This window comes from Dicentrarchus labrax, unplaced genomic scaffold, assembly GCF_905237075.1.
Source record: "Dicentrarchus labrax unplaced genomic scaffold, dlabrax2021, whole genome shotgun sequence".
In the NCBI taxonomy this organism is placed as follows: Eukaryota; Metazoa; Chordata; class Actinopteri; family Moronidae; genus Dicentrarchus; species Dicentrarchus labrax.
This window is the reverse complement of record NW_026136709.1, coordinates 1,153,128-1,166,259: the sequence shown is the minus strand read 5'-3', so window position 1 is coordinate 1,166,259 and position 13,132 is coordinate 1,153,128. Positions and strand designations below refer to the sequence as shown.

The following is a 13,132-nucleotide window of genomic DNA, read 5'->3' as shown; positions in this document are numbered from 1 at the left end:
GACAGCATAGAGATGTGCAGGGTGAGGGCGATTAGGCTAGGATTGACCCGTACATTTGGGACACACGTAGATTCGACTGCAGACTATGGGAGTCTAAATATAACCTACTGCTCCTGGCATAAACACTGTCTTCTGCTCTCTCTGTGGCAGCTTTAGCTTCAGTCTCGTTTCCAGAGCAGCATGGAAAGCTGTTTTGCTGCAGTGGTTGTGCACCAGGGGTATTATTCATCTATTTTAAATGCAGAAGCAGAAGGACCTACTGACAAAACAAAGACTGCCATAGTTAAGCACTCCCTTAAGCAAGACCAAAACAGTATATTTCCATAGAAGGAATAACTTATATCTTTTTTGTGGTATTACGAATTTAGCTCCTGAGCTATAGTTCCTGGACCCAAGAAACTACAGGAGTAGTACTTTCTAATGGCTAGCTAGCATCCACTAGCATTTGAGCAAAAGAGACCAAAATTCTATTTGATGTTTGAGTCAATACAGTTTGATCATCATTATCAGTATGCTCAGTATTGCTGCCAAAGATTCATTCCATATATTCAAGAATTAATTCAATATATTCAAAAATTCCTTCAATATATTCAAAGATTCATTCCATAAATTCAAGGTTCATTCAATATCTTCAAGGTTCATTCAATATATTCAAGATTCATTCCATATATTCAAGATTCATTCCATATATTCAAGGTTCTTTCAATATATTAAAAGTTTCATTCAATATATTAAAAGATTAATTCCCTAAACATAATTGGATTATATTATTGATTATTGATTATATGTGTGGAGCATGAAGGAACTGCAAACTTTCATTTCATTGTACAACCTTGAGTTGTAAAATACAAAATACATTTCCTTGATCCTTGATAATAGCAGATGCATACTAATATATACAACTATATTCATGTTGGTTAATTCAGTGCTAAAAGTGGGTCAGTTCATTCAGAAGCAGTGCTATCGGTTTTCATATATGAAATTTTTATGACTCCACAGATGTTGTAAATGCTGGTTTAAGGAAGAGTGCACAAACACTCAGATATGTACAATTGCATGAATGCACCAAAACACACACACACACACACACACACACACACACACACACACACACACACACACACACACATGCAGAGTCAGGAGTAAAGATGAGGGCTGGTTGGGGGAGTGAACACTAGGAGTTGTCAGAAGTAGGCCATTGGGTTGGAGCTCAGTGAGAAACTGGGCCACAGGTTCACTTTCATTTGGTAGCACACAGTCAAGCTTCTGCTGCTACTGCAGTAAATGACTGTAGATCACACTGTGTGTACAGGGTGATGTTTGATATATCTCATTATCCTTGTGTTTTGCTCGCTGTGGTTAAACCCTCTCTCCACCCTCTGTTGACTCACATATACAGATGTGAATGCTGGCTGAGTCTATTTCTGTTTGTTCATCTCTTGCAGAAAATCCTTCCCGTCACAGCACGCTACCCTTGCATCCTTCGCCGCTGTCTATGTTTCGGTGAGTAACGGTTTGAGCCCACACAAACACTTAACCCTGCTCACCCTCCCATGAAGAGCCTAATGATACGGTAGAAGTTAACAAAGTGAAACACTAAGTGGTAGAGGATGGAATTAGCCAAGATTAAGACTTTTCAGCATGGTTCTTCTCTCTACGCTAGTTTTGCTTCCACTCATCTCTGAAATGTCAACTTTTTAGGAAGAAGGAAAAAAGATGAGAGGGCCCATCTGATTGCTGACATAGGTTGGCTTGCTACATAATTAATTTTAGCACATGCAACTGTCAACATCAGACGGATTAGATTTTTCAGCACTGCTGCTAGCAACTGGTTTTTGACATGACAAGAGAGAACATAAACTAGTACCAAAACAAGGATAAAAATATAAATACCATATTGTGTTAAATTGAAATCTTCTAAGTATCTTTTGAGATATTTATTGGTCAGAACTACATAAATAAGATTAATGTGGTAGTCTCTGCATAAATACTGACTCCCAGTAAATATACTGAGGTGCCTGTGGAATGACTTGACTGCCATATTAATCTATCCCAAAAGAAATGTTACAATGATTGGAGATAAATGCCAAATAATTCTGTATTGGAAGGGTGATGGCACACAAAACAGCAATCATAAGGACAATAGAAAAATAAGTATCAGTAAATGTGTCTTGTGTCCATAGATGTATTTCAACAGCACTCTGACAGACTCATCCAAGCTGCTCAAGCCACTGCTGGTCTTCTCCTTCATTATCTGCGCCATCATTTGTGGTCTGACCCGGATTATTCAGTACAAGAACCATGCCATTGACGTCTACCTGGGCTTCTTGCTTGGAGGTGCTATTGCTGTCTACCTGGTAGGAGCCAGTCCTGTTATCTATCCCTCATCTATAACTGCTCATCCTCTGCAGGGTCATGGGGGGCTGGAGCCGATCCCAGATGACATTGAGCGAGAGGCGGGGAACAGGTCGCCAGTTCATCACAGGACTGACACATAGAGACAAACAACCGTTCACGCTCATAGTCACACATACAGGCAATTTAGATTTACAATTGAACCTAATCTCTATGAAGAAACAAGACTAAAGTCCTTATCGCCAGTGCTTTTAGCTAAAGTGTTCACACTGACAATGCTAACATGCTGAAGTTAGGTAGTGTTCAACATATTAGCTTAGTATGTTGGCATACAACATTTGTTAATTACCACTAAAAACTAAATACAGCTGACACTGATGGAAACGTTATTTGTCTTGGAAGTAATTGGTCATAAACCAAAGTATTGGACCGTTTGAAAATGTTAGCATGATGATCACATTAGTTGAAAAGTCAGGGGATGACCAGTTTAGTATGTAGTATTAATATTCATAAATTACCATGAATGTCACTGATGAATTGTTAGCACCAAATGTCATGGTAATCCAGACAGACTTTTAACCTGAACCAAAAATGCAAACCTGTTGATGGCACTAGAGTAAAAGGGATCACCAAAATCACAAAATTCTCTCTCTGGGGATCTTCAATACCTGTACCAAATTTCACATTAATCCATCAAACAGTTGCTGAGATATTTCAGTCACCAAAGTGGTGGACCAACAAACTGACAGATATTGTCACCACTTTAGTATAGTGGAATTTAATCCCCAATGTTGTCTCTTTAAATTATTCTGTAAAGTCAGATTTTCTGTAAATCTGTTTGGAATGGTTCGACAAAGGTATCAGGTAAATTAGGCATCAAGTAAAATGTACAGTATTTAATGTTTCTCTGTTTTTAATGTTATAAGGAGTTCGGTCTAGACCTGCTCTATTTGAAAAGTGTCCTGAGATAACTTCTGTTATGAATTGGCACTATACAAATAAAATTGAATTGAATTGAATTGAATTGAATTGTTTCCTCTGTTGCCAGGGGTTGTATGCGGTTGGAAATTTTCAGCCAAGTGAAGAGGCCAGTGCCAGCCCCCCTACAATGCTACATCGCCCTCCCTGCTCCTTGCCCCATATCAGCCAGGAGGCCGTACTCCACCACCTGCAAATGAAAGCCAGCATGGCTGGGGAGCCTGGCATGCCCACATCCCACTCTGAGGGCCTCCTCCACCGAAGTATTCAACAGCAAAGGCCTGATGACAGTCTGAAGCGCTCAAGCGCAGATGTTGAAGTGATCTCCCCCCGCAGCCCTCAGAGCAAAGATGCCATGGTGACCTTTAGTCATACCCTTCCTCGGGTCCACACCCCCCAGGCGATGGCAGCGTATGAGGAAGCAGCCAGACGTCACGCTGCCACTCTCCACCATGCCTCCATGGACTCCAGCCGCTCAAAGCAGCTTTTGTCTCAGTGGAAAAGTAAGAACAACCACAAATGCTCCCTGCAGGTCCCAGACTCCTTTTCCTCCTCTGTAGACTCGTCATCTGGTCAGTCCTCCCAGCATCCGCACCACCATGGCAGCATGGAGCTCCGATCCAGCTCTGAGCCCTCTGCTATGGGCCTGAATGGAGGCTTTGACAGTCATGCATACATGTCCAAACTGGTCACAGGTGCTAGTACCACCCTGCCCAGTAACTGTAGTGGCATCACCGGAGGGGCTAGGATAGCTATGCAGTCTAGACCTGGGTCTTCACAGCTGGTCCACATACCAGAGGAAGCTCATGAGAATTACAACACAGCCTCCCCAAGAATGGGGGTGGGAGGAGGAAATGAGGGGATGTCACCAATAAATAGCGCAGTTCAGGCTAACTGGCAAAGGGCTGCAGAGAAGACTACAGCCTGCAGGACTAACGATAATGGACAAAACACACAGCCACGAATCATGCAGGTGATTGCTATGTCCAAGCAGCAGGGCCTACTACAGACCCATTCCAAGAGCTTAGATGAGAGCAGCATTGGCTGCAGCACCACTGGGAGTTGCCAGGGCTCTGCTCGCTATAGGACTGACCAAGACCCCACAAGCACCACAGGGCCCAGCTCGCTGGGTAGCAACACAGGCAGTATTTCTGGGAGTACCGGAGCAATTGTCAGAATAGAGGCCCACCCTGAAAACAACAGGCCTGTGATTCAAGCCCCGGCCACAGATGGGAGCGGATCATGGAGGTGGCGGTCCCTGGATCATGGCACTGGAGCTGGTGGAGGTGCAGGGACAAGTGGAACAGGAGGAGGATCAGGAGCAGGAGGCGGGAGTTTAAGGCAGTCCTTCGAGCTCAACGATCTAAACAGAGACTCAGAAAGCTCAGACTCGATACGTGAAGGGTCCATTGACAGGAAACGTGCCAATCACATCGTTACCACCACTGCAACCGTTAGCACCCCACCTATAGTTACTGTTCACACCCAGAACACGGGCCAGTCAGAGCAGAGGCTCCACCCCCAGGGCCTCTCTACCATAAGGGTCACTCCGGGGGATGGTAGTGGTTCTGGATCTGGAGGAGCCGGTGGAGGAGGAGGTGGGGAGACCGCTTCAGAAATCCCATCAGTTGCCTCCAGTCGTGAGTCCACGCTGCGGAGAAAAGGCCAAAATATCATCCTGATTCCAGAGAGAGCTAACAGTCCTGATAATGCCCGGAACATTTTCTACAAGGGAACATCGATAACTCCTGTTTTCAAGGAGTAATGTATTAAATTACCAGAGACTTCAGAAGAAGTCGTAGCTAATATAGCTGGATTTTGAAAAAGGCCTGTATCTGTGACAACTGTCAGTATTACCTGTCATTGTACATATCATAATAACTTCAAAAGAAAAGGTTTTATTCAGCATGAGGTTTTTGTACGTGTTTACACTAAATCACAACCTTTTAAGTGTTGTAGAAATAATCACTGTGTACTTTTGTGGTCACTCCTAAGGAAACCTATTGTAATGTTGATGCTGTGCAAGTGCTCTGGGGACAGAAAAACCTTTTTTAAAACAGTTCCGTTTGTTTTGGATATAAATCATCACAAAAAAAGAAAAAATCAAGTTGCACAGTAATGTGCAAACTGTAGCAAAAGCAGCAAATACAGCAAAATAATTGTATCATAGCTGTAAAACCAGTGTTTACTTCCCTGCACTGTAAATACTGTGTATGTTTGAAAAGGGTGCTACACCAGAAAATACTATTTACTATACAACATACTGTATAATTTGAATAGATAAAGAATTAATTATTTTACAAAGAGTGAACAGCAATGACATTAACATGTGACAGAGATATGTTTTGTATTTTGTCTCTTACTGTACAGATACCACATACTCAACAGAATACTGTTTTGAACCATAAGTGTGCTTAGCATTCCTTCTGTAGCTATGAAGTCAAATATGCTGTGACTTGCACTGAAATATGCGTTTACCGTACCTTGTATACTGTAAACCCTGACCTTATCTTTATATCCTGTACTTACATTTTGATGTCCATGTCAATCCCATATCTACAGCACAGAAAAGCAGCAAAACAGTGGAATGTTATGCTTCGTTATACCATAAGACAAGAAGTACATTTCCAAAGGTCAATACAATACTTGACCTCAAGTTTCCCAAATTAATTTGACAAGTTTCATTTTGCTTGAAAACTGTCTTTGTGGCTATCAAATGAACATTTTGAGAAATATACTTACTGCTGTCCAATCTACAGCCAAATGCTGTACCAGAGTTCCAACTAGCGTAGTTATTCTGGGGTTCCAGTATAAAAACCATGTCAGTGCATTTTATTTTTTGCATTGACATGATTAGGTGGCAGTTGGAACACTTACAAGGCTTTGATGGGCATGGAATTTTTCCTGGTTAAATCACAAAAGACGAATTACCACAACAAGCCAAGAGAAAAATTATTTAACATACACTTATAGCATTGTAGCACAGTATCCCGGAGCCTCCTGTGTCACTATGTTGAGAAACACTGAGGATATTGGTAAAAAAAACAATTAGAAACAGCAATTTACAGTGGGAAAACACCACGTTGCAACTCTATACCAGTTTTATCTCTGTGTTCACAACAGAGATAATTGGTCTGGGATGTTTTAGCCTAGCTTAGCACAAATATCTAGTTATCTGCCCAGGAGTTGTTCGAAATATAAAAATAGTTCCAAAGTTACCACAAGTACCGCCATATTTAATTTTCTTCAATTCTTTCAATATATGCTGCTTTATCATGATAAGCTTTTGGAAGGCTACTTCTTAATTTTATATAGAAGCTACCAGTTTCCCCCTTCTTCCAGTCTTTTTGCTAAGCTAGGCTATATCTTGGAACCGTTACCAGAAATAAGACTGATCTTTTTTTCTGACTCTGGTTCCAATAGCAAACAAACATATTTCCCAAAATGTTGTGTTTCTTAAAAGTCAATTCTTTAATCCTCTTTTTCTTAGAAAAATAACGTTAAAAAAGCATTGAAAAGCATTAAAGCATTGTGCTCACCATAGTAGCAAAAATCAAATAGATTTTTTGTAGCATACATTTACAGGTGTAGCATTGTAGCAGGAATCTACAATATTGCTGTTAAATTAATACCTCAGTATAATTCTCATTGTCAAATTAAAACCTTTTGGCATCTTTGGTTTTGCTGAACAGAAGCACCATATAACAGGTGATTTTTTGGTGGGTTTAACACTCCCTCCATCATCTTCCATATGCAGTGGAAGAATGTCCTTTTGTGCCATAAAGCAACCAGCAGATTTTCTACCAAACCCAACCCAGTGTAGCAAATGCTATTTAGAGGCTAGTAGAGGCTGCCAGTTTTACACAGTATGTACAGGATAGTGACTGTTTCAGTTGAGGAATTACAAAATCTGTTGTTTACAGTCGTTTACATTATGGTGCATATCATTAATAAGTATCTCAGTGGTTATATAAGCACCCACTGTATATAAAGAATACATTTGATAAAAACTTGTCACTATTGGCACCAATTGTCCTATGAAAATATTTTGCCACAGTGATTATGTGAGAACGTTTGCCAAAGCTAGAATTAAAAAAAAAAAATCATCAGATGTAATTTTCAGTATTTGTATAGCAAAGCCTGCATTATATTGTACAAGATTTATTCTATACCACAGCAACATTTGCATGTATACTTATATATAGTGCATATCACAGGATTTATTTTATCATAAATGTGCTTTTATTTTACATTTACAGAAGAGTTTAACAATATGTTCATTATTTCAGTGTTTCATAGTGAGAGTTATATGACAATCTTTTTTTATCCAAGTACTGTTGCCCTTTCAGCTCATTACTACAGGCTGGTTTTCTTTTTCTGTTTTTGTTTGCCTAAATGTACCTGCCACTCATTTCTCATTTGAAAATGTGTACATAATTTATCAAACATGTAAAAAAAATAGAGGTTTTGATTCAAGCTGAATAGAAAAAGAAATATTTATTTTTGAAGTAATCCGAACGGATTGAATATTTTAAATACAGTCTTTTGTGTTATTTAAACTGCGCCCATAATTTCTGACTGCTCTCAAAATGTCAAAACATGAAAAATGAGACAACATTGGATTTTGTTCCTGTCCAATCCATTGAAGATTCAATTTTAGCATGAGTGACTTGATTTCACCCATGCAAGCCAATAGTTCTTCACTGTCATACTGAGGTCGATTTTATGCTTTGCTATCTAATAAACACTCACATTTAGACTTAGAATTTTGTTTGATTCAAGTCTGAGATGGTGTGTTTCAATGGCTTAGCTTTGGGAGTTCTATTCAATTGTTTTCCATTTGAATTTAAACTTGCAAAGCACTATACAGCCATAATCATACATGTATAAGTACAACATAGCTTAATAAGAGTTAGAGTTTCTTTAGGAGTAACAGCCTCTCTCAAATAAGCTTTTCTAATGCAATGCTACAAGGATAACAATGAAGACAATTCAGTTATACTTTAAAGGATTTTTATTTTGACTATTCTTAATAGCAAGAAATTCTATATGAAAAGACCAACTGACAATGTGTTGGGCCCTCTCTCATTCCCTACTCTCTCTGTGGCTGCCCAAATGAAAATATTTGAACTCAAAAACATTATTGTAACACATTAGCAAAGGACTGAATAGAAATATTTAAAGGTGACATCAGAAATCAATACATTGCTTTATTCTAAATCCTGAGACATTTTTCCAAAATGTCTTTTTTCACTGGACTCTGATTCTAAAATATGGCCAAAAACACAGATAATTAAATTTATTTCAGTTTTTTTAAAACTTTACTTACTGTGGGATGTATGTAACCTTTATGAAAATAACTTTTTGTTATATTTTAACATATGACATATGAGTAATTTTTTATAAAAAATAATCTAAAATTATGTGTTAAATTTGACAGCATTTAACACATAACTGGGGTGGCCAGACATTGTTTAGGGGTAGCAACTGCCACTCCATGCCACCCCTCTAGAGCCGCCCCTGAGGCACTCATTTGCAAAATTTTGTATAGGACTGAATTACAGATGAAAACACTGAAGATTTCTTATGACTTGTAATATACAAATGCCCCCTGGGTAACACGGAAACAGTGGTCATTTATTCAAGAATGTCAAGAATGGCTTTACATTACACATATGAAAGAAAACTGCCATTTTTACCCAATACATACAGTACATGACATATCTGAAATTAGCCTGTATGACATCACATGATAATGGCCAACTTTACAAAGTTGAACTTCAATGATGTGAGTGTGCAAAATACAAGTTAAATTCTTTAGATCAAAGCCTTAACATTGTCCATACTGCTTTTAGGATGGCACATAGAAAGAACAGAGTTCCCCCTGACCCAAAGAAACATATTTAATATACTGATTGAATATAAAGAAAAAGGATACCATGTGGATATTTTTATGGCATTGTTTCAAATGATTTGTCTGAGTTTAGAGTCTGTCCCAAAGGCCTGTGAAATCAAAGAGTGTAATGTGACACATGAGTAGAAATGTAGATCCAATGGGTAGAACTGTGAATGGATGCATGTGTAGCCTCTTGTGTTGTCCCTTGATGAATAATTCATGTTTTCTGATACTGTGATCAGCTGTATGAATTCTATGCAGCAAGAAAAAAAGTTGAGTTCAAAAACAAAAAAAAAGCTCAATAGTTACGTTTTTGTGTAACCGTCAAAATAGCAAAGTACTGATTGCTTAAAGACAGTTGAACCTATAGCAGTCATAGTGAGTTTTAAGAGCACGATGATCAGGGTAGATAACAAATTGTGCATTGTCTAAATGATTGGAATAAATGTTTGCTATTGAAACCAATCAATGCATGTCCTCTCATCCATGTTGTTAGTTCAGAGCATTTTACTTGAGTAGCCTGGCTGATTATTACAACAGGAAAGCTACAATCTGGGTCACCAAATCTTGAACACTCCAAAAACTAAACTCAGTTGAAGAAAAAAAAATTTGAAAGGTAAACAATTGACTTGATTAAAAATGGTAATTTTTTATATCAGGAAACCCTTTTATAAATATGAGTATAGTATGGAGGATTTAAAATGTCAACATTTCTGTAATGTTTTTGTACTGTTTTCACCCCTGTATGCACCTCTGACCAAATGAATTTCCTCTTTTGGATCAAACATTTTTTTTTATTTGATTTAAATAAAACAAATCAAACAAAGAAATAAAGTGAATACAATAAACACTGTTATATGTATTTCCTCTTATGTGTTATAATTAAATGAAAAATATGTTATAAAGACTATCGTTTAGCTTTTTGGTGATGCAGAGGTGTATTGCATTTCAGAGGTATCCAGAGCTGTGGCTGTTCACGTTGATACCCAGCACCCTCCAATCCTACCAGCCTATACACCACAGACTGCTGCTATTGAGTGCTAAAGAGTGGACGGTAAAGAGGAAGGCTAATATCGAGATAAAACTGTCAAAACGCCCCATGTACCAAGGCTGAGCCCTTGCTGTAGTGGCCATGGGTTCAAATCCAACCTGTGGCCCTATGTAGAAGATGCATTATTTCCTGTGAATCCTTCCTGCATGTACAGGCATTATGAATTTCATGCAGAAAGTCCTCCACCAGTAACAATTAAATGATCAAAAATAGGCTAATTTCATGAAAATCTTGACGATTATAACTTTAAATTGACATCAGATTATGTTGATTTTAGCTCTGTGTTAGATCTGTCATGTTGCAGGACAGGAACGACTCTGGTGCTTCAGTCAGATCATCATGGGGCACTCAATTCTCCAGTGAAAGACAGATTGTATAAATCTTTAGATAGCTCATTAATTCTTTTCACTGCAGGGTTAAACCCTCGTCATTATTTATTTATTTGTCCCTGGCCTCACCACAAACAGCGTTGGGTCTTGTGAGCGAATTAATCTGTTCATACAGTAATGCTTTACTGAGCAAAACTCCAGAGCTGTCTACTCCAGTTTTGCCCCAGATGTGTCCTTTGAGATGAAAGCTTAATGCAGCCTTAATTTCACACATATTTAGGGACATTTTTTCTCTCTTTCCAGAAAACCTTTTTTTCTCCACTGCCCCAACCTTGCTCTCTGTTACTTTGTCTCTGTGGAAGTGTAACAAAACTTGTTAGCTTTGCCATGTATAATTATCATCATTTGGTTTAAAGTAGGTCATCGAAATTACCTAAACGGAAGAGTCGAGTTTATTGAGCTCAGCTTGTTGAGAGTCTGGTGGAATCTGTACAGTAGCAGAGCTTCGGCCAGGCACGTCCAAAGCCTGACTCACTGGCCCATTGTGGCACAAGGGCAGATTTTATATGGCTCGTGGCTTCCTTCTTAAAATCTATTATTTATTGCCCGCCAGCACTATCAGACAGAATTAAAAACTCATACTAGTTCAAGTTGCAATTTTTCTCTTCACCTCAGGGAACAACATTCTGTAGCTTAATGCTATACCAGAGACTCCTTCCAGCTCAATCCCCCAGAAAGAGTGCAGGGCTTTAAAGCCAGTATTACATAGTGTCAATACCATGTAATTACAGTAATGGCATGGCCATCACATGATGCACACTGGCCCAGAAAGACTTTTTCCCAAAAGGTTACATTTCGAAAAAAGAGGATACATTTTATTGAGCATCTCAACCCTATTTTTACCCTAACCCTAACCAATCTCACTCACTGCCTAAACCTAACCAACCAAACCAATGAAAGCAACAAGAACTAGCCAATCAGAGGCAGAGTAGGGCAGGTCATGACAAAACCATTGACTACCAGTAGACAATTTTTGGGTTGATAATAGTAAATGTACTTGTATTGCACCTTTCTAGTCTTCCGACCACTCAAAGCACTTTTACACTACATTCACCCTTTCACTCAGTGATGGCAAAGTCCATCAAACAGGAACTAACACATTCACACACCGAGGCACAGCATCGGGAGAAATTAAGGGTTCAGTATCTTGCTCAAGGATACTTTGACATGTGGCAGGAGGAGCCGGGGATCGAACCAACAACCTTCCAATTAAAGTACAACCCACTCTTCCTCTGAGCCACAGCCGCCCACTGCTTCAGGAATGATGGAAATTACAATATTTCTTCATTGAAAGCCTAATTTTGCTAAGGAATTCAAAGTAAAGAGACCCAAACAACAAGTTGTCAGAGAGAAACCCCACAGAAAAAGTTAAGTTTCCAGCAATGACTCTTTATGCAGGCTCATGAGTAAAATGAAAACTGCACCAAAGCAAGCTATGAAGTGGCTTCTAGTGGTTAATCACCAAATATAGCAAACCTTTTACAGGGAGTGAGTTTATCAAACACGGTGTGAAGAGTTTTGCAAAATGTTTGTTTGGCTCGTAATGGAGTTCATGACATGAACATAACAAAAAAGGTTCTTGACCTCCATAGTCTCAAAGGCCCACTATGGCATGTGATTAACCACACTCATATGTAACCACCAATTTAAGAGGTTCCTGCTTGACATAGAGACGGAAAATGGAGATGTTGTCTTGTGAGACGGCCCGGCTGGGGGGTTAGCACTACAGCACTTTTCTCTCTCAGAAAAAAATGTCTGATCATGTCTAGCTGGCAGATTTGACTTTTTTGGTTAACATAACCAAGCTTGTATGCGCTAAACCTCAGCCTACAAGGGCAAGACGCAGTGGAGAGACAGCTATATGCACATATTAGGGCATTTGGACCCACACTCCAACTTTTTCAAATACACTTGTCACAGACAGATCCCCAGATTTGATAGAAATCTAATCAAACTGTTATGCAAGAACAAATTAAGCCATTCTGACAGAATAATTTACTTTTGAAGCGAGCCAAGCTAAGTCCTTCTTTAGCTGTGAAGGGCAGGCCATTGACCCACAAGGGACAGACAATGTTTCACCACAACCTGAAACCCCAGTGTCCTGTTTCCACTCTCTGCAATGAGCTACCGACTTTAAAAAGTCACCCGGGATCAGATCCTCACTGCACAGGGACCAAGGACATTTGGGGCTGTTTATAAACATGGAGTGAGACTATTTTAAGAGAATATTTATTATGAATGATCTTAGTCATGTGTTTTTTTATCTGCATTTTTACCCTTTTCCTCCCTGTTTCCCTGTTTGGAATGATCAATTGTTTTTGCACTGTAGTTTTTGTTCCTGTTAACTCTCTGTTGACCTGGGGAGGGTATAGGCAGACAAGTGTGACATCTGAAACAACTGAAGTTACCAGGTCAGGGTTCCCACTCTTTTCAGGAAGTCATTTACCAGGACCTTTCCAGGGC

General features: G+C 39.3%; 1 protein-coding gene across 2 annotated transcripts in view; it reads left to right on the top strand.

Annotated features, from left to right (window-relative positions):
* LOC127369151 (phospholipid phosphatase-related protein type 4) overlaps positions 1 to 10,077 on the top strand; it is a 37,595-nt gene extending 27,518 nt beyond the window's left edge. For both annotated transcript variants that reach the window (XM_051410228.1, XM_051410229.1), the window contains 3 exons: positions 1,446 to 1,503; positions 2,184 to 2,357; positions 3,404 to 10,077. In XM_051410228.1, coding sequence (XP_051266188.1) covers positions 1,446 to 1,503; positions 2,184 to 2,357; positions 3,404 to 5,098 — 1,927 coding nt within the window. In that variant the 3' untranslated portion in view covers positions 5,099 to 10,077. The remainder of the gene's footprint in view (positions 1 to 1,445; positions 1,504 to 2,183; positions 2,358 to 3,403) is intronic.
* The last annotated feature ends 3,055 nt before the right edge of the window (positions 10,078 to 13,132 follow it).